A 21,267-nucleotide genomic window follows, 5' to 3' on the forward strand; every position below is an offset into this window, starting at 1 on the left:
AATACCCAATTGTGTGCTGCAGGCCTTTGTGTGAAATAAAATGCTCTCTCTTTTTTTTAAATATCCGTGTGTACTGTGTTAAATTTGTGAGCCACTGTATGCCAGTTAATTTAACAAATCTTTTCTAGTGTGAGGCGTGTTAGGATGTTTGGAGGGCTTGAGATTTGGTAAGGAGTAAGACCCCAAATCAGAGAGGGTCCCCTGTTCCCACATGCCGTGTCTTCTAACAGGGGCAGAGCAGAAAACTTGGGCACAAACCAGAAATTATTCACAAGTGGGCAGGCAGCAATACCGTATTGAAACTCGACTAAGGTGACAGAATAGAGAGAAACTAGGAGCGGTGGGAGAAAGTCACGAGCGATGAGAGGAAGAGCTTGTTCTCCCCCATAGAGATGAGAAAACTGAGGCTCTGAGGGCCTGGCCAGAGCTTTAGATGAAGCCTCTAGAGGCTGGGATGGCTATAGGCTCTGTCCCTCTCCTGAGGTCTGGAGAAGCAGTTCTGTGGGGGCATTGGGGTGTGGGGGGCCCTTTGAAATACGAGAACCCATCTGAGTTGGAAGAATTGGAACTTGTGGCCATACAGACCTGGATCTCAACTGCAGCTCTGCTTCTCCTTGCTGTCTTTCTAAGCCCTGGCAGCCCCTTAATGTCTCCAAAGCTTTGTTTACCCTCTGTAAAAAAACGGGTGGTGGTGGGGGGGAATGTCTCTTAGGCTTAAAGGGGAGGGTTCAAACTGAGGTATAGAAGTGTTAGAAAGCCAACCTTGGGTATCTGTAGCCTCCATACTCATTACCCGCTGTGTGTGACTTGAGGAACCATTGCCACCACCAACTTGCTCCTACAGCATGCAAACCTGTCTGTCCTCTCCCCTGTGTCCCCAGGACACAGCATGGGTCCGAGTGGTTCAAGAGTCTCGAGGGGCTTACAGGGTCACGTGGCATGGGATACCCATGTGAGGTCATACCCACGGGGGAGGAGAAAGAGTGAGAACTACACACAGACTAAAGGGGGATGTAACTGGCTCTGTGTACGCTGCATGGGTGCCCTGTGGCTGAGGAGGAGGTAGCCCCTGGAAGAGCCCTGGATGGCAGAGAGGGGCAAGGCCGACAGGAATCAGGGATGGCAGGGACCGGACAAGGAGTGGGAGCAGTGTGCAGCAGAGACATGCAGTGTATCCAGACAGTAGGCGTGAGTGCTGAGCGTGGGGGAGCAGGGTCCAGGGCAGAAAGACTGAAGAGCAAAGCCCTGGAAGAGGTCCCAGCAGCCAGTGGCAGGTGGGCAAACAGTAGATGGAGGAAAAATTGCAGTCAGGGCTGGCAGGTGGAAAAAGGGACCTGAAACGGAGTGGGTGGCTGGAAGGGAGGAGCCAGGAGAGTAGATGTGGGTTTGAAGAGCAGCCTGAAAGGCCAAGGCATATTTCGGCAGCCACGGACCTCTGAGGGGTCCAGCTGGGGACCTCAGCGTGGCACCTGGGCAGTAGCAGAGTCCCTTTCTTGGGGAGGGAGGGAGTGAAGAAAGAAGGAGCTGGAGAGCTCAGCGGTCAGAGAGGTCAGGGTTTGGCAAGACCAGAGAGAAGGGGCGGGGCTGTCTGGCTATAATGGGATGGACACAGCATTACAGGTGGCCCGTCAAGGGAGTTGTCAGATACAGCAGCTGGGTGGGACTGGCTTCCAGGTGCCACACACGTTTGAGTGTTACTCTGTAGGGAAGGAAGGTGGAAGAGCTGCTTGCTACGGCCGCTCCCATGGACCGAAGGCTGGTTTTCTGTGTCTTCTGCCACTGCCAGGCCAAGTACCCTGTGGGTGCCACTGTGCATCATGCCTGCTGGTGGCAGCAGGGGCCCCTTCACAGGGCACACTATTGTCCGACTGGTCAGAACAGTGTTCTGTGTTGGTCACTGGAGCTGAAACTTGCAACGAAGACCCCAGAGAGGAGAGCTAGGGTGGGGATGGGACACCTGGGAGGATTCTGGTGCCCCTGCTCTGGGTTGGCATCCTGTCCCCTCTACACTCTTCCAGTCTGGCCTTGAAGCCCTTTTCTGTGCACAGATGGACAGAGCCTTACACACAGGCTGGCTGTTGTCTGTCTTGTCCTCTCCTGGCCCCAGGCTTGCTGCTCTGGTGCTCTGGCTGGGGCACACAGGGGTGTGTATGAGGCTTGAGGTGTTCCATGCTCAACAGCACCATCATGGAGGAGTCAGGTCAAAAGCCTGGGTGGTATAGGGGCTTTTATGGACTGCAACAGTGGCAGTAACTGTAATGATGGCTCTTCCACTGTGCGCCTGCTTGGGAATGGGAACTCCTATAGCTGGCAGCTTCTCAGGCCCCAGTGATGTTGGAAAGGTACTGAGCAAAACATCTCTGGCTCTGGAGGGCTCTCCACAACTCCTCTCATTTCCCTGGGGCCTTGGGATACAGATCCTCGCCCAAGCTCCTGCAGACATCTGGCTACAAGATACCCACCAATAGTTCAGGACATGGAGGGCTCTTTTGTCCACCTTCACTGGAGTAGCTGAGACATTGGGAACCTGGTGGGCATAGGAAAAAGCAGTTGTATCTCAATTATGGGGAGACAGTCTATGTTCTAGTCCCTTCAGTCAGAGGCCAGTGCTCAAGGTTTAGGTCCCAAGCCCAGCCTACCCGTGTTGGTTGGTCTCTGTGTGACCTTGACCATCAGAGTCCCCTTTCTGATCCACCTTTTTACCCTAAAGATGAGGACAATGGCTTTCTCTCTCCCAACATCCCTCCTGGACCCCACTGGCCCAAAAAAAGATGGAAGTTTGGGGAAGTTTTCTTGGTGGGGTCTGGATTTGTGTACAGCCCTCAGTGGCTCCTGCCCTGTGTCCTGTAGACCCAGGTCAGTCTGGAGTGGACCTGCTCTCCCTGTGGCCCCTCTGTTGGAGCATATGTCAGGACCAGAAAGTGGGTGTTGGTATCCAGGAAGGGATGATGTTCTAGGACACTGGCCGCAGGCCCAACCCCACTCTTCCAGCATGGCCAGAAGATCCTCAGTGCCTGGATACCCACACCAGGGTCAGACCATTCTCCTGGAGCCTTCTCAGTGCAAGCCCTGGGAGTCCCGGGTCTGAACTAGTTCTGCCCAGGTAAACTGGAAAAGCCTGTGGCTCTAGTCTCTCTTTAGATGGGTGTGGTAAGTGAGAGGATGAGGGGCAGGACTGGCCTTAGAGGTCCCAGCCCTGGGGATGGAGAGAGGGAACTTCATTAACAGGGTTTGCTGCTCTTATAGAGGACACAGGTTTGGTCTCAGCATCCACATTAGGTAGTTCACAACCATCTATAACCTCAGTTCCAGGGGATCTGATACCCACTTCTGGCTTCCAAGGGCACCAGGCACACGTGTGGTATACACATACATGCAGGCAGACAAAACATTCCTACACACGAAAATAAAGAAATCTACAAAAACAAAACAAAGGAAAACCCATCCATTCGATGTTAGGATAAATCAATGAAGTATCTTCAAAGTGTCCAGCCCTCCCTGGGTTCACAGGAGCATGCCTGCTCTTTCTCATCCACGTTCAGGGCCAGGCACCCACCACAGACCACAGTGACAGGCACCTTTATAAGTATATTTTTATTGACAATAAAAAAAAAATCTCGATGCTTCCTCCCTTGTAAGGAAGGGGCTGCCGAGTCTTGGCGTGCGCATCTGCCCAGCGAGGCAGAATGCCAGCGGCACAGTCACCTCCCAAACACACGCATTGCTGAGAAGGCAGGTTCAGGGTATTTACATTCATGCACTGCAGGTCACACACTACCTGGACCATTTAGGTCCTATTTGTACAGCTCGGAGTACAATATTTATATATATATATATTTGTATATATAGATATCTCTTTAAATATATATAACTATGTATAATATGTTTATTTTTACACCTATTATTCTTTCATCCAAAATGTCCTCTAGAAGGCTTGTGGAAACACCTGGTACCTGGGAGATCCTAAGTGCCGCTGAGTTCTGACTTAACCACAGTGGGGACACCTGGGGAAAGGCGCGGACACGGACATTTCGCTGACCTCTGCAGTCAGGCTGCACTGAGATCGGGTCCTGGCGGAGTTGACGCACGGCCTCTGAAACGAAGTTCTAAGTCCACGTTCTCGGTCGACGCTGATTTTCTGTACGTTTAAACACGAGTGGCTTCTGTTGTGACGGGAGACGCGTCCTCTGAATGGTCAGTTCTGGGCTTGGGAGGCTGTTCTCCGGGGGACCCTTTTCAAACTTTGGCTCTTCCCTTGGCTTCCCCTAACTGAGTACTGGGGCAACCCAAGCCCACTGGAGAGCGTTTACATGCACCATAGCCAGGCGAAGTGGAAACCCTGCTGGCTGACAGCACACCCCCACTGTGCACTTCCTGGGTTTCCAAGGTCAGGATGTCGGTGTGTGGAAATCTCAGACTCTGCCCAGCCCTCCAGGTCCCCTAGCAGAAAGCTCTCTTCCAGCTAGGGGTGTCCCTTCCTCACTCCTGGGACTAGATAACTCAAGATGTGTATGTGTATGTGTGTGCGTGGGGGGGGGGGTGTCTCTGGACTGTGAGGCTCCGGAATGTGCATGTTTACAACTAGGATCACCCCCCTATCTGCCCAGTGTCTGCTGCAGACACAGGCACCAGGGGACTGTGGCCCTATCTCAATTTAGATCAAGGTGTGTGTGGGGGGCAGGTGTGAGACAAGGCACTGGGGTGGAGATGGTCAGGCTTCTCACCCCTGTCAGCCTGTCCCTGATCTACCTGCTTTGGCTTCTTCATCACTTGGGACCACATCCGAATGGGGGCTGCCAGGTGCTGTCCTGGCTGAGGTGGGGGCAGCTCCACAGAAGGATCTTGGCAACCCTGTGCCAGAGCCAAGGTAATGCTGTGAAGGTGAAATTCAAACCCAAGCCAAAACCATGTCCTCAAGCAAATGTCCCTTACAGGAGCTATGCCCTGGACCTCCCCTTAGCCTGTGCCTGTTGGGGCTGCAGGACAGCGGCAGCTTCAGGGTACCCAGCCACATAGGACTGATTTTTGTGTCTGTCGGTTGACCTGGCTTTGGTGACTGAGGAGGGGGCTAACACACCCGGCTAAACCTCTACACTGTGCTGCCCTCCAGGAGGCCTCTTCCTTCTAGGCAAGTACATGTGGCTGGTGAGGGGGCCAAGGGACATAAAATCACAGGGGTCAAGGGATGTGCCTCCCTGTGTGGGTGGTATTCAGGAGAACCAGCCTGTGGGCAGGGGGTTGGCAAGGCTGGATGGCTCTTCCTCACTCTCCCTTCCTCCCACACTCAGGAGGCTTCAGTGCCATAACAGCCCTGGCACTCTGAGAAAAGCCCCTTCCAGGATACCCAGAAGAAGGCCATCTTCTCCGGGGAACATTCTGAGTACCAAATTTAGGCTTCAGGGGACTCTTGGGGACAAGGGGAGGCACACAGCACCAGGCCAGCATTGGCCTAGCACAGAGTACCACATGGGTTTGGCACAAGTTGTGACCTCTGTCCGGTGAGACAGGGCCTGGCTCACACTGATGCTTCCTGGAGAGCCAGGTGTGAGATGTCAGGCAAAGGGAACCTCTGTCTTTCTTGGGACGTCCTCGGTCTGGGCTTTTGGGAGACACGGAGTCCATTTCCTGGGGACCGTGTAAGCTGAGCTCACTGCTTCCCTTGGCAGGCATGCAGTCAGGAGCCGCAGGCTACGCTGTGTGTGGGCAAAGGAGGGTGACATGGGCTCTGGAGATGGAAGACCACGGCAGATACAGTGGTGGCCAGATGTGTGGGAAGCACCTTTGCAAGGGGACATTTGTCTCATGGCTGTGTGATGGCTTTTGTTAGAATGTCCACAGGGAAGCAGGTGGGCTTCCTGCAGGAGAGGAAGCTGCCAGAATGGGAGCAGTCCCTGGGTCACCTTTCCTCTGGCTAAACTGGGGTCTCTGCCTGCCCCAGAAGGACAGACAGACCCTCTGCTTTCCTTGGGCTACATGCTTTCATTAGCAACTGGGTGACAGTCGGGGCGCCCAACACAAGACAAAGAGGAGAGTATGGAGAGCCCTGGGTGGTGCTGCTGCTCAGGGGGGCCACATGCGGGGAGCCTGGCTCAAGCCTAGTATCTGTGCAGCACCCCTGGGGTGACCAGGGCTAGCCTGGGAAGAGGATGCTTTCTCCTTCAGGAGGCTCGAGGCCTGCAAAGCATGAAGTCCTGGACAGGCCCAGGGTCAGCCCATGTCCACCTGCCATCCCATGTCCACCAGTGCCACCAAGGTGTTTTTCCAGCCAGTGGGTCCAAGGCCTGCAGATTCACACCACCGCAGTGCTCACATCCACCCCTTTGTTACTCTGGGCAGAGCTCATGGGGTACTCAGCAACACTGGTGCCATTTTCATCTTTTCTCAGCGGTTTCCTAGAAAGGATTAAGTAGGGGGAGAAAAGAAGCCATTAGTTCCTAGAAACTGTGGTGGTGTAACCTCCCAGCCAGAGTCCAGGTTAGACCTCTGTGGGGTCAATCAGAAGCTATGTAGACTCTTACTAGGGCGTCTGTATAACTGTATAACTTAGTATGCAAGCCAGGGCCTATTGAGAAGGAAAGGGGGCAACAAGTCTGAATTGGAACTCTTCTGGATAAACCAAAATGTGTGGCCAGCCTAGTATAATCAAGCTCTGATTGATCCCTTTGGGGCTGTTGGTTCATAGGGAGTGGCGTTAGTGACTGGATTTTGCATCCTGCCTCTGTACAATCAAAATCATGGCAAATGTGATGAATGAGTGGTGAGGGTAGGGGAGGCATTAGTAATGCCAGCTGGTGATGGTGGTGATGGTACAGGTGATGCTGCTGCTGCTGCTGCTGGTGGTGGTGGTTGTCATGGTGATAAGCATGGTAGAGGAGGGGTCAGCGATGGTGGAAGAGATGATGGTGGTAGTTGGAGATGCTGGCGGTGACAGGAGAGGGTGACGCTGATGGTTAGCATGATAATGATGGTGAAGGGGGTAGTGGAGGTTTTGGAGGCTGTGATAGTGGTGATAATATAGAGACGGTGGAGATGGTAATGATGATGTGATTTTGGTGATGGTTATGGCAGTGGTGATGAGCTAGTATGCACTGCCTGGTACAAGAAAGAGGGAACGTGAGTAGACTTGACCTTAGTGTGTCATGCGGGAAGTCCTGATGATGCCACTGACCATCTCCCTGTGCCTCACCCCACCCCCCAAACCCTTTGCTGTGATTATGCAGATTCCATTCAAAGGTCTTTCAATCAGTCGCAAAATATCATTCCTGGACAGTGGATCTTTAACAGTTTCACTGAACCATCTGAAGCTCATTTCAGGGGCTTCTGAGCCCAAGATCCATTTCTCGTATATGAGGGATGAAGACAGTGAGGAGGGAGGCACTGAAAAGGGTCTAGCCCCCTTGCTTGGTGTGTAAAACCTCAGTGCTACTTCCTGGACTGGCTGAAGTCCTTGTTCCTCACTCAGGAGGTCTCTGGCATCCTTCTGGGCTGGGCCGTACAATCTGTGTTTCCCACCACTATACGGCTGTCTTAGGTGGAGATGATTTCAGAGGTACCCAGGATGAGTGGCTCTTGCTAGGTATTATCTAAACTAGACACTTACAGTCATCTTCGAAAGCTCGGGGATTGATGGCTTCTGCCTTCACAAGCATCCTCAGAGTCTCTGCTAAGGACAGGGATAGTATTTTGTGACTGGTTCAAAGACCTTTGGATGGACTCTGTTTGCACAATCTCAGCAAGGGGGTGGGGTGGGGAGGCAGGGAGATGGTCAGTGGAGTCACAGGATGATCAGGACTTCTCACGGACGTTCTAAGGTCCAGTCTATTCGCGTTTCCCTCTTTCTTGTAGCAGGCGTTCACAGATGAAATCACCACCCCAGTTGGCTGAGCCTGGCCATGGTGGCTTTTAGGAAGGCAAGATCAAATCCCACACATCCTCCTCTGTAGGGTATGTCATGCTTTGCACAGAGTCCTCTCAGCCCCCGGAAGAAGCTAGGCTGGAGTTAAGAGTCATTTCATGGGCAGAGGGCAGAACACTGAGGCTGAGTGAAAGCTTTGATTTGCCAAGAGCCCCCGCTTCATGGCAGTAGGACCTGGACTGCCATCTTTGGCTGTCCCCTTAGGTCCCCAGCAGGCATTTTCCTAAGAACAGTCTCTTTGGGAAGGCCTCCCTGCTCCTCCTCCCAGAGAGCCCTCAAAGTCTTACTGAGCCTTCTAAGAACTCTATCTCACCCAGCTTTAATCACAGGGCCCCAAAGGTCCCAGATGTCAGCTCATGGTGGTGATGACATAAAGGGCCCTCATGATACTTGGCCTGTGTATCTTCTGGCACCAGAGCCAACACCCACTCTGTTCATTTCCCCATACTCTGGTCCTAGCTGTTCCCAAAACCTTCTGGGCTTCACTGGTGCCAGTGAAAGCTGAATCCCCAAAACAAAAGGTAGCTCTGCAACTCCATTCTCTCACCAAACATGGTACTCATGGGGGACGCTGGCCATGTTAAGGGGCAGAGGCCACAGCTTTTAGAACCTCAGTCTTCCAACCCTCTCTACCTGTGTGAACTCAGGAAATCTATGCAACTTCTCTGAGCCTCAGTTTCCTTTTCTATAAAATGGGCACAACAACAGCGTCCCCCGTACAGGTTTGTTGGAAGGATTAAACACATTAGTGCACATGAAGCGTGTGGGTGAGTGGCTAGCACACAGTAAGCGCTCTGTAAGTATCCGTTAGCTCTCAGCGCTGCTGTCAGAGAGGCATCATGGAAGCCGCTTGACTGGCCAGCAGTGGCCATCATACCGTCTCCAGTCTGCCCAGACTTCCTACTTGGCCTTCACCTTCTGAGGCTCTGGAAGAGCTAGCAGACATTGCTAGGACTCCTCCTGATCCTCCAACCTGTGGGCCAGTCTGGGCTGGTCCCTCTAAGCAAAGCAGAGGCCACAGAGAACTCCTCTAAATGGCCTGGTTCCTAAAACCAAAAGAGAAGGGAAGTGAGTGTCTCCATGTGGCCTGGCCTGTGGGCAGAAGGGATGGCAGAAGGGGGTGGCAGTGGTCTTCCCATTTAAAGACCATCTGACTGCACCCACGAGGTGCTCTTGACCTCTGCTGAGGGCATCACGTGCAGGGCTCCAGCTACAGAGCCCAGAAGGACCTTTGTAGGAACGGCCTCCACCGGTGTCTGTTTGCCTGGGCTCTAGGGCTCTGCTGGCAATGAGATGACACTGTTACCCCCAGTTACTGTTCTACTGAGGAGGGGTGGCTGAAGCACAGCTCGGAGCAGCCCACGGTGGAGGGAAAAGATGCATTCATCCTTCCTTCCTGCTATCCAGCCTTCCACACCCCCACACCCCAACACACAGAGGCGTGAGACTCCTCTAAAGAATACTGGTTCCCCCAACCTTAAGCCCAAAGCCAGAAAAAGCTTTCTCCAGCCACCAAGGTGTACCTAAGTGAAGCAGATGGTACATGCTACCTCTCTCTCCACACCCAGGTGAAGGTGAGTCATGAACCTGTAGTAGACAGAGCCTTTCCTAGTGAGGATGATGAAGAAAGTACTGCCGAGCCCCACATGGAGCTCCAGACAGAGAACTCCATGATATCCCAGGCTCTCGGACAGCTCTCTAAACCCCTGAGATCCCACAGGATAGGGGGTAGATATCATTTGCAGGAGGGGCTGTGGGGCAGAGGTAGCCCATTGTGTCACCTGACCCACTGAGAGTCTGGGCGTCTGCTTTTCTGAGGTTCCAGACAGCAGAATAGACAGCTACAAAACAAAAACGTAAGTGTGTCCTTGGAAGCAGCCCCTATCTATTTTACTCGGGCGCCAGGCACACACAAACCCCTTGTTCTTCCTAGGAACTGGTTCCCAAGGTGACCTTGGCAGCCCAGGAAGGATTGTCCTGGGTTTCCTGAAGTCCTTCCCAGCTTGGTGTCCACTGGAAACTGAGGCAGGGGAATGGAAGGCTTCGGGCTAGCCTGCACTACACCATAAGACCTTGCCTCAAAAATATTGTTATCTATTGAACCTACAATTTGAAGGAGTAATTGGACTAATGAGGTGGCGAAGAGGGGAAGATGGAGTTGAACGTGGCAAGATCCAAGCCCAAAAGCCGTGTGTAAGGCCAGATGACCCACAGCCCACTGGGACAAAAGGACAAGACAAACTTGACCATGTCAAACCTTGTTGGCTCCAGGATAAGTCACCTCCACGGCTCAGTCGAGGGTGGCATCTGCACCGTCACCCCAAGGTATATAAGGAACAGCTCACACTCTAATTCTGAAAGTCTCACAAGGCTCAGGGCTCAACTGTTATTGACTGGAACTGGGATTCAGCACGACCTCTCTGAGTACCCACAGCAGGCAGTTGTCCCCAGGCCTGGGGACCATCAGCCTTCCTGCCTGGTATCATGTGCATAGCTTATGGCAAAATAATCCTTATCATCCAAACATTACCTGTCTCTGTTAGAGGAGCCAGCACATAGTAAGCATTCATAAGTTTAGCAATGGGAGACTCTATTCACTTTGGTGTCCAAAGCCAGGACTGTGCCCAGAGTTCCTGGGTCTTAGGGACTCTAAACCTGTAGGTCCACCTGTCCTTCTGATCTCAGCAGGGCACAGACATCAAATCTCTGCAGTCCCTCCTTCCCGATCCCCAGGAAGGGCTGGCAGGAGTGTGGAGGCTCATCTTCAACTCAGCTTTAGTTGTGCACCCCAGCATGGCAAGGAGTGGGCTTTGGCACCACACAACTTTGGACTCAAACTCTGATACCAAGGCAGATTCCTGGCTCCTTGGAGACTCAGTTTCCTAAGCTGGAAAATGCGGCACACTGGGGGAAGGTGGGAGATAGACTGGGGACACAGGGCAGAGAGATGAACCCAAAGCTTAGTGACAAGCCAAGGTGTCCAATCAGTTCCTGGGGACTCAGCATTGGTTTGTTTGTGACGGTCATCCTGTGATCTGAGTTCTAGAAGCAAACCCCAAACCCCGGGGATGAGCACGCCCGGGTCTGTGAAGCAGTTCATGTCTTCCCTCTCTCCTGCCCAGGTGTCCCAGCCCACCCCTTGAGGTCCAGGCCTTAGTACCTGACCACACCCTCACCCTAATATTTTCTTTTGTAATTCTCTTTGTTCTTGAATCATTAAAGCGAGGCTACACAGAAGAGTGGACTCAGAAGGAAAAAAATTAAATATTTGAGATGCTAATAATTATTCTACTACTAGTTAGAAGTAACTTTTAGAGCTTGGAGATCAGGGGCTAAAAAAAAAAAACCTTTCTCAGAAATATTATTAATGACTGCTACCCTTTGGTGTTTGGCAATGTTTCTTGTATGGTTTTTGTATTTTCTGAAGCAGACGTGTAAAACTTCCTAACACTGGGAAGGTGTGTGTGAGCTCAACTCTAAAATGTTAAAGATCCGAGAACAAAGAGGAAACCACTGTAGCCACTGCAGCAAATTCACAGCAAGCATTAAACCGTTAGGGATAGAGAGGTTCCCCTGCCCCTGACCCGTGACTGTGTCCGTCTTTATCATTTTCAAAAGTGCCCCGGCAACTGAAGACATCCCAGCCCAGCCGGGTCCTGGCAGAGTGGCTCCACCTGGCACGGTGGCTGCACACTCACCTCTTTATGGCTTTGTAGCAGATGATGACCAGCACGGTCAGAAACACGAGGGAGGCACAGAGGACTGCAGCGATGATCGCCAGCCCTGACCACCAGCTGTCCTCTGCAGGGCACGAGGTAGAGTTGGGAGCTGAAAGAGACCAGAGACCGAGCCTCTGTGAGCAAGCGAGGTGGGTCTGTGTGATGTTGGCTGGGAGTGGCGCTCACAGCCCATCCATCACCCCAAGGAAGGCCCTCTGACCTTTTCTGCCTTCCCTACCCCCACCTCAGCGGGTGACATCATGCTTGGCCCCCAGCCAGTCCCTCCCCCCCGTTCGGGGCCTCCATCCCGCCTTGGCAGCTCGGAGCAGGGGTTGAGCGCCTGGCTAAGCAGGCCTCCATCCTCCCAGGCATGAGGTAACTGACAGCAGGGTCGGGTTTAATTTCCCATGAAAAATAACAGAACATCTCATTCTCTCAGTTGAGGCATTAAATCCCGGGCCTCTGTGGTTGGGGGTGGGTCAGCTGGCTCACAGGGGACTTAGGGGGAGAAGAAGAGGGAGGCTGGCCCCCTCTGTGTATTTCCGAACTGAGTTTCTCGTGAGAGCTGCCTGGATTCGGCCCAGGTGAGGCTACCAGCAGCTTTTTTAGTTTGCACGGAAAGCGGTGTGACCGTCACAGCTTCTGACACCTGACTCCACAAAGACCTCCTGTCCTTGCCCTACCCATGAGGAGCCCTTAGGGTAAGCCCATTTCCTCATTGGTCTGGGCAGCTTTGCTGTTCACCTGGAGTAGGGTCTCCAGAGACTGGGGGAAGGTGAGCCCCAGTCTCTCAAAGAGAGAGCCTGGGGCCCCATCCCAGAGGCCTGGGTATTACAGTGGTCTGGGGGAGGGGATGGGAAAGAGGCACAGGAGCAGAGAGAGGGTTTCCTGAAGTCCTTCCCAGCTTGGTGTCCACTGGAAACTGAGGCAGGGGAATGGAAGGCTTCGGGCTAGCCTGCACTACACCATAAGACCTTGCCTCAAAAATATTGTTATCTATTGAACCTACAATTTGAAGGAGTAATTGGACTAATGAGGTGGCAAAGAGGGGAAGATGGAGTTGAACGTGGCAGATCACACCGACACACAGGGCTACACGAGTCATCGGTCATCAGTATACCTGAAGAGCTGCACAAGACCAGGTATGCCCCTCCCCCGCCCCCCAGCTCTGTCCCTGCAGCAGACAACAGAATGCATGGAGCCACTGGAAGATGCTCTAAGGACACACGGATGTGCCCAGGGGAGAGTCCCTTCTGTCAATACACCATCTGACAGATGTGACAAATGACTGTATCAGCAGAAGCCACACCCATAATTCCCAAGACTTTCAAAATATCCTTGAGTCTCTTCCTCAACAACGCCTAACCCAGGACAACCATCTTAGCAGTTGATAAATAACAGATAAGATGTATTTGTTTCTGGCATTCGTATGAATTGGCTCCTGTGACGGGCATTCGTTATTTATTTAGAGGTGTTGGGATTTACCCAGGTAGCTGGGAAGTTCTCTCTTTTGTTGATGAGTAGTATTCCTATGGTGTGTGTAGGTTGTGTGTATGTTGTGTGTATGTTGTGTGTATGTGTGCTACAACTGTTTGTTCATCTATCTGCTTATGGACTCCTAGGCTGTTGGCAGATTTTTGGTCTCTAGGAAAAGCTGCAATAAACATCTGTAAGGGAGTGTTTTGTATAGACATTGATGTTTCATATTCATGGGTAAATACATGTTGTAGGATGGTCCTGTGTGGTCTGTGTGTGTGTGTGTGTGTGTATGTGTGTATGTGTGTGATCAGTATCATAAGCAAACACCTAGATGGCTTTCCCAGATACTCACACTCTGGTACTCTCCACAAAGGATGAGCAGAAATAGAAAGAAGGGGGTGAGCACATCCTGGGGACCAGGAAGACATCCTATGGCTCCCAAAGGATTGGGTATGCCCATTAACAAATGCACAGTCCCTAGAGTGAACCTCGGCTCCTCAGAGATCCTGAGAAGTACCAGAGACACTCTGGATGCAACTTGGAGACAATGATACTACCAGGCTGCTGTCCGCTGCAAAGAGCTGGTCTTAGGCAGTCAGTCCCTGCACAGACCCTGAACGGGCCGGGAGAGCCATCGGGATGCTCGGGTTTCATGTTCCCACCCATGAGCTCACTCGGTGATTTTGTTGATAAATAGCCAACCTCAAATCTCCCCCTTTGAGAGCCTCCTTGACTTGGTGGAGTCTTTCCAGGGGTGATCTGGTGTAGCCCAGAGCAAAGGTTTGCACCTCCTTTTCATGGAGGACAAAGCTCTTTTTACTTCCGTGACTCTTTCCTAGGCTCTGACCTGTTTGGGGGCATGTTCCCAGGGTCATTCCCCCCAGCATGGGGCAGCTGCAGTCTTCCTGTGTGTAGTTGCAGTGAGTAGCTGCCCCTCAGTCTAGTGTTTCAGGGCATTTGGGAACACAGGAAGGCGAAGGTGCTCCATTCTGTAACCACAGAGAAAGATCCCATCCGCTAGGGATGTTCACAGTGAACTAGATACACCTAAGTTAGAATTTCCCCTCGGAGGTGCCAGCAAGGCCCTCCTTAGAGATTTTAGGCCTCCTTAGAGGTTTTAGGCCTCAGTCTGGAATCTGGCAGGACCTCCTTTCCTTACACTCTGCTACCAGGATGGGGGCAGCTAGCTCTCGTTGTGTGTCCTTCTGTCTGAGACCATGTGGGGCTCAGCAGGTGCAGACGAACCCCTCCTGTGTGGAAGGAAACAACCCAAGGCAGAAAGACTGCACCCATGAAGAGGAGGTATTTCAAGAGATCGGGTTGAGGCGTAAATCATGGATTTTGTTCACAAAACCAGAGATAGATTCGAAGATGGCGTTCGGATTTATCCTTGCTGGAGTTGATTAGAGAATGCCAGCGCTGGAGGAAGCCTGGGTGCTGTCATTTCAGGAAAGAGAATAAACACTGGACCAACTTATCTGAGGCCTAGAGTGGAGACCTGAAGGTCTTGGCGCTGCCCACCAGCCTAGTCACTGCCTCGATTTCCTTCAGTACGTCTGTGATGATGATAAATCTCACCGTGTGGGCAGCCTAAAGGATCGTATTTAGAGAGAGCTTCCTGATAGGGCTCATTCGTGCATGTATGCATGCATGCATTTCCCTGGACATGAACTGAGCCTGTACTGAGCATGCTCAGGGCCCACTGCTAGGAGCTGGGGGTAGAGAGATGAATCAGACACAAACCATCCTCAGCTGGACCTGGCGCCAGCTGCCCAGGGATGAATATGAAGCTGACTAAGACCTGATCTTCTTGCATGAAGAACCAGCAATCTCCGAACGATGCGACAAGCACTGATTGCCAATATGCAAAGGAAGGGCGACCTACTCACTGAGATGGCAATCCTGGGTGACAGGCAGGTGGCCAGACAAGGGAGTGTCAAGCACCAGGAAAGAACCGCCTCGGTGTCTCTGCTGTTTCTGTCACTCTCTTTAAACGTGACAGAAAGGCAAGAGCTATATTGAGACCTCAGGGGTCGTGTCACCACTTCCTGGGCCTCAGTGAAGTTGACGTGTCGGTCACCTCTCCTGACCCTGTGCAGATGATGAGACAGGCAGACCAGGAGGGCACTGGAGAAGGGTCCAGGCTCCAGTCTGCTGTGTCAAGGGAGTCTCATTCTTTTTAGTCAGCCCATGCTGCACAGGGCTGGGAGTGAGTACGAAGCCTGGGCTGGGTCCTGGACACCATGGTTAAAAGCTTTGGAACTTCTGCTTCCAGGCAACACGGGGTAATGGAGTGGATTTGGCTGACTTTCCTGAAACATCCAGAACATTTCAGATTCATGAAACAATGGGCAATGGCAACAAGACAGTGGTCCTCAAGTAACTTAAGACCCAGAGGTCTGAAGCCATTAGAGGAAAATACTTGAGGATGTAGACACAGGCCAGGACTTTCTGAAAAGGACTTGGAGCCCAGGAAATAACCCCAAGAGCTGCCTGTGGAGACTGCATGCCATTAAGAATCTTCTGCACAGCAAAGGAAACAATCATCAGAGAGAAGAGATGGCCTGCTAAAAAATCTTTGCCAACTACACATCAGATGGGATTAATATCTAGATTATATAAAGAGCTGAAGAAAATAGATAGACAAACCACCCAATCAATAAACAGGCCAGAGAGCTAATGGAGAATTCCCAAAAGGAACACAGTTGTCCATAAATCCTTGAAAAGGGGCCAACACAAGGGAATGGAAATAAAAATGACTCTGAGATTCCTTCTCATACCTGTCTGAAGGGTTATCACCAAGAGAACAAATGACAGCGAATTCCAGTGAGAATGTGAGGACACAGGAACCTTGTTCCTGCAGGTGGGCGCCTAAATGGCTACAGCCACTATGGGGCTCAGAAAGGAGGGTTCTCAACCTGACTAGAAATACCATGTAACTCAGCTGTATCACTGGGTACATGTCTGAAGGAGTCTAACTCCTGCCACAAACATACTTACACATCCATGTTCATTAGCTAAGGCATGGAACAAGCTGAGATGTCCTTCAACAGGTGAACAGAAAAAGAAAATGTGATCCACAGAGACAGGAGGATCTCTGTCACAAACATACTTACACATCCATGTTCATTAGCTAAGGCATGGAACAAGCTGAGATGTCCTTCAACAGGTGAACAGAAAAAGAAAATGTGATCCACAGAGACAGGAGGATCTCTGTGAGTCTGAGGCCAGCCTGGTCTACAAAGAGAGTCCAGGACAGCCAAGGCTACACAGAGAAATCCTGTCTCAAACAAAGCAAAACAAAACAAAACAAAAACAAAAACAAAAAAATGTTGTCCATATACACAACTTTTTTTCAATTGTAAAGAAAGATGAAATGGTTATATCTGAGGGGAAAAAATAAAAGGATGAAACCAGAGATTGTTAAGTGAAACAAACCAGATTCAGAAAGACAAACACTGTTTTCTCTTAGATGAACAATTAGGATTTAAATGTACATACATGCACACACACAGACATGAATGTAGTCAAGTAGAGAGAGGATCAAGGGAGGAGAGGGAAAGATCCATCCTAAGGGAGGCGCTGGGGAAAGGGAGAAGACAGTGAAATACGTGTGATGTGAAAGCCGAAGGGAAGTCTATTTGGGGCAGAAAGAGGATGAAAAGAGTGCAGGGAGGTAGAAAGGCAGGAATGAGAACATTGTATGATGGTATAGATGTATGACAATGCTTCAGTGAAGTCTACTACTTTCTATGTTAACTGAAAATGACTGATTATGATGGTGGTGGTGATGATGATGACGGACAGTGATCCCCAGCTTTCTGCCCTAAGGAATTTCTACAGCAGTGTAGGAGGGAGGAATCCAGGCAGTGACCAGGATAGAGGCAGTCCCTGCCCTAGGGACTTCTGTGAAGAGTAAAAGAAGCCAGCAGCAAGCAGAGGTGCCTCAAGGGCATCAGTTACTCACATGGTGAGGGCTAGGCTGGGAAGAGGGATTAGCAGATCAGGAACCACAGGACACGCATGTGCACCCTCTGGACGATTATTTAAGGGGATGGAGGAGCCCGTAAACCCTCCCTATGGGGCTCGCAGACTTGATGACACACAGTCAGGTATGTGGTGCTTCGTTTGATTTACTCCCTGTTAGCAGTGGAGAAATTGAGGCCACAGAGCCAGGGACCTGGTAACAGCTCTTGCAGCCAATTCGGCATGTACTAATGGGGAGCCTAAGAGAGCCACCTATGCCCAGACGTAATGGGGTGGGGGTAGGGGCCAGAAGAGGCAGGAATGAATTAGAGGGGCTGTCTTAGTTTTGTTTCCTGTTGCTCTAATAAGATTCCCAGACAGAAGCAAGTTGAGGGAGCAAAGCTTTATGGCAGCTCACAGTTCAGTGCACAGTCCATTTCGGCGGGAAAGCTGCAGCGGCTGGAGCTTAAGAGAATGAGTCACAGGCATCCACAGTCAAGAGCAGAGGCATCCACAGTCACTTTTCTGGGGCCGGGAGATAGACTGGTTTGTAAAGTGCTTGCTGCATTAGAAAGAGGACCTGGCACACGCCTGCAATCCCAGCACCCAGGGAGGCAGAGGCAGGAGGATCTCCGTGAGTTCAGGGCCAGGCCTGGTCTACAAAGCAAGTCCAGGATATCCAAGGCTACACAGAGAAACTTGTCTTGGGGGGAGGGGGAAAGAATGAGACCTGAGCTTGGTTCCCCAGAATTCATGAGAAAGCCAGTTAGTAGGGCACACCCGTTAGTCCTGAGCCCAGAGAGGCTGGCTGGGTTGGGGAGAGCTGGACAGTAATTTTCCATCTTGAGTCATGGCTGTGTCTGTTGAGCAGTCTCTCAACCCTGTGTGTGGCCCTCTCCAGAGGCACCCTGCTCTTAGGCCCAGCCTGAATGCCAGGAACTGCTGGGACACCACAGGCCTTGGGGACATCATTAGACATCTCTCCTGGGTTTCAAAGTCTTTGGTGACTCATGCGCAGGCTGCCCCAGTGGTTTGGGGCTGGCTCCCTGGGAACTGAAAGGGCTGTAGGTCTAATTGGCCTTCATTATGCTGGCCATGCTCAGGTGAGGAAAGCCCCCACTCTGGGCCTCCTACTTCCATCTTCTGGAGCAGCCCATATCCACATGTGGCTCTCAAGCAGTGACAAATCAGGCCAGCACTGGCTTGTCCCTGTACTAGAGGTCAGTTCCCTGCTCCCTCCAGGGGTAAGGACCCTGAACCTGCGTCCTGAACACTGTGGGATACCTCAGGCAAAGGTCAGGCTGGGCCCCAAATCGTTATGTCTTCAGTTTACATGGGCTTGGCAGCACCACTGAACAGAGGTGACAGGAGTCACACACACACACCACTGAGCAGGGGTCAATTTCATGGCACAGTTGGTACTTAGCATGGGGGTCCTTTCTATCTTCTCCCTCCTGGTACCTCAAGAATGTTGAGGAAGCTTTCCTGCTCCTCTAAGAAAGGTTTGAGAACACAGGACACACAGTGACCCAGGACACACCCGGGTTCTGTATGGTTTCTAAGGGAAGTGAGGAGCTATGGTAATGATTTGAGTTGTGCCAGGACCTGTTTCACAGTCCCTTGGGGGCCAGAAGGGAAACTGAGTCTTGGAGAGGCAGGGGGATCTTCCAGGGCTGTGCTGTAACCTCACAGTCTCAGCCCCGCTTTCTGAGCTGGGCCCAAAGCAAAGAGCATGCTTGCTTGCTCAGGAGTTCCCTCACAAGCTCCCAGCTCTTCCCCTGATCAGTGTCTGAAGCCCTGCCACTGCTGGACAGGTTGACACAGACCCAATGTCCACTAAGGAAGGAGGTGTGGGGGAGGGACACCACTCCCTCTCACTGCCTGCCCCACATAAAGCCCCATTGTCTATGGATACAAGGAACTGACTCTCAGCAGCTGCTGGCCATCCACAGGGATGCCATCCACGGGGAAGCCTGTGCCAGGGCGTCCACCACCCATGGAGGCCTCAGGGTCAGTGTGGGGGTGGAGTTGCTCCTCCTTTCTCACCAGACACCATGGACTGGGCTAGACTTGAAACCACAGATTAACAGCTCTGAACCCAGTCCCCATATCTAGAGTTGCTAGGGTGTACCCAGTGAGGGGAACACCGTATTAAGATCCTAGGCCTCCACCCATGTTGGGAAGCAATATGGAGACACGTAATGCTGTACCTAGCCTGTCTTGTGCCTGCCAGCCCTCCTGCAGCCCTGATGGAAATGACTACATTCCCAGCCATGCAGGTGCCCCTGTGTGCTGCAGATGACTGGGCCAGGGGGGTAGCCACAGCATGATGTGAATAAGGACTTTCTCAGGCTCTGAAGAGGGTGGTGTGGGGTCAGTGTGCCACTAAGACTATCTATGGCTGAGAAACGTGGGGGATGATGAGCTAGACCTTTGCTGGGACACTCAGGACCCTGGCCCTACACTCCATATAGCCCTAAAAGCCTTGTCTGCCTCTAGCCTCATCTCAGCTTCCCTGTGTACACAGCATCTCCGAGATGTCCACCGCTGGCCCCAGGCTGGAGACAGCTAATAATAAGGGGTCCTCCTCAGTCTCAGCAGGAGCTGGGCCTTCATCCAGATCCTGCCCCACACTGGGCATGTCCCCAATTCCAGCTTCTATCTCTGAGCTTCGAAGGCATCAGGAGACCCCTTCCTCGGCTTTGCTCTGCTCCTGACTTCTGACCTGAGGAAGCGTGATCACATCTTCCTCACATCCAGAGGCTCCTCCTCCCTGGGTGTCCATCGCTCAGTTTCCTGCAGTGATTGTCCTCACTGGCTTTGAATCGAGAGCTGGAGTTAAGTCCAGGCTCTGAGCTGGGCAAGGCATTCAGTATGCTTGATCTTATCTGTTTACAGCCACTGTAACTTGGGAGAAGCCATGGAACAGTCAGGAGTCAGGATTAGATAACATCCACAGACAGAGCTGTTACAGGTGCCCGCCTCCTTCCCCTCTCCACAGCAAGACCCTGGTTCTCTTCATGTAGCCCATCCTTCACAGAGCCCAGCACACGTGGGTTTTTGAGGTGTCAGGACCGGTCACTCTAGTGGCTTCTGGGGAGGCAAAGCCAGCAGGCAGCTTCCGGAAATGGCCTTCTTGCTCTTGAGGAAGATACATGGGAAGCAGCAGCCCTCACCTCTGAGATACCACTGTGTCCTCTCAGACAGAAGAGCTTAGGGATAGGGTGCAGACAAATAAAAGTGTCTCAGCGTTAGGATGCACAAGGGCAGTCTCGGGGGTGACACTTGAACAAAGACTAGAATTTAGCCACGGAGTTTGTCCTGAAGGTTTCTAGGGATGGGCTACAGCAGAGTGAGTGTGTGCCCGGCATGCGTGAAGATCAAGGATGGAGAGAATAGATGAGATTGTGGGAGTGCTGAGGCTCTGAGAAGGAATAAGAAGTGAGGTGGTCTAGGAGAATCTGGAGAGAGGGTGGTGAGGTCTGGCAGTCTGTGTGTGTGTGTGTGTGTAGGGTGGGGAGCTTCAAGGGAACCTGTGACCCAGCAAGAGATGTGATTGTGGCTCAAACTGGAGATCCGCAGCACAGCTGGTGAGAAAAGGCCTAATTTGGGGAATGACCTGTGGGAGAGCATGTGCAAGAGACAGGAGCATGAGTAGGGACCGCTGAGTGTGGGGATGATGAATGCCATCCATAAGCAGGGAGACTGGAGCAGGGCATGGAGGTCCCAAACCCAGGGTGAAATCCCTGTAGCACATCAAGGAAGCTGGCCAGCTAGCAGCCAGATCTGAGTTCAGACATGGGGCTCAGCACAGACATTTACCAGCACCTGTCCCTAAGACTGGAGGGGGGCATCAAGCAAGAAATTGCAGGCAGAATGGAGGAGAAGGCTGAGGCCTGAGTCCTGGATACCTCAACACAAAGGCAGAGTGATGAGCAAGGAGAGAGAAGCAAGGAAGGGGGGGCAAGCAAGAACCTCACGGAGCAGGGTGATGGTGGCTGGGCCTGCTGCAGCTGACCAGTAAGTACAGTGAAGCTGAGAACTGGCAGCCAGAAGGGAAGTTGCCGAAAAGGCTTTGGAGGGATGGAAGGAGGAAGCCTTTTGGGACTCTGTAAGGGACTGTGCAGAAAGAGATGCAGGCAGCAGACACATGGAGCTTTGTTGCAAAAGGAAAGAGACCCATGGAGC

General features: G+C 52.0%; 1 protein-coding gene across 5 annotated transcripts in view; it reads right to left on the reverse strand.

The window, feature by feature from the left end:
- Positions 1-4,596: 4,596 nt before the first annotated feature.
- Positions 4,597-21,267, reverse strand: part of Prima1 (proline rich membrane anchor 1) — a 53,986-nt gene continuing 37,315 nt past the window's right edge. For 4 of the 5 annotated variants that reach the window (XM_060388093.1, XM_060388092.1, XM_021649436.2 and 1 more), the window contains 2 exons: positions 11,614-11,743; positions 4,597-6,392 (listed from right to left, as the gene is read on the reverse strand). In XM_060388093.1, the coding sequence (XP_060244076.1) occupies positions 6,290-6,392; positions 11,614-11,743 (233 nt within the window). In that variant the 3' untranslated portion in view covers positions 4,597-6,289. Of the gene's footprint in view, positions 6,393-8,792; positions 8,962-11,613; positions 11,744-21,267 lie in introns of all 5 variants that reach the window. The other variant, XR_009593068.1, reaches the window with a different exon arrangement.

The sequence above is a fragment of the Meriones unguiculatus genome, chromosome 7, assembly GCF_030254825.1.
Source record: "Meriones unguiculatus strain TT.TT164.6M chromosome 7, Bangor_MerUng_6.1, whole genome shotgun sequence".
Taxonomy (NCBI): domain Eukaryota; kingdom Metazoa; phylum Chordata; class Mammalia; order Rodentia; family Muridae; genus Meriones; species Meriones unguiculatus.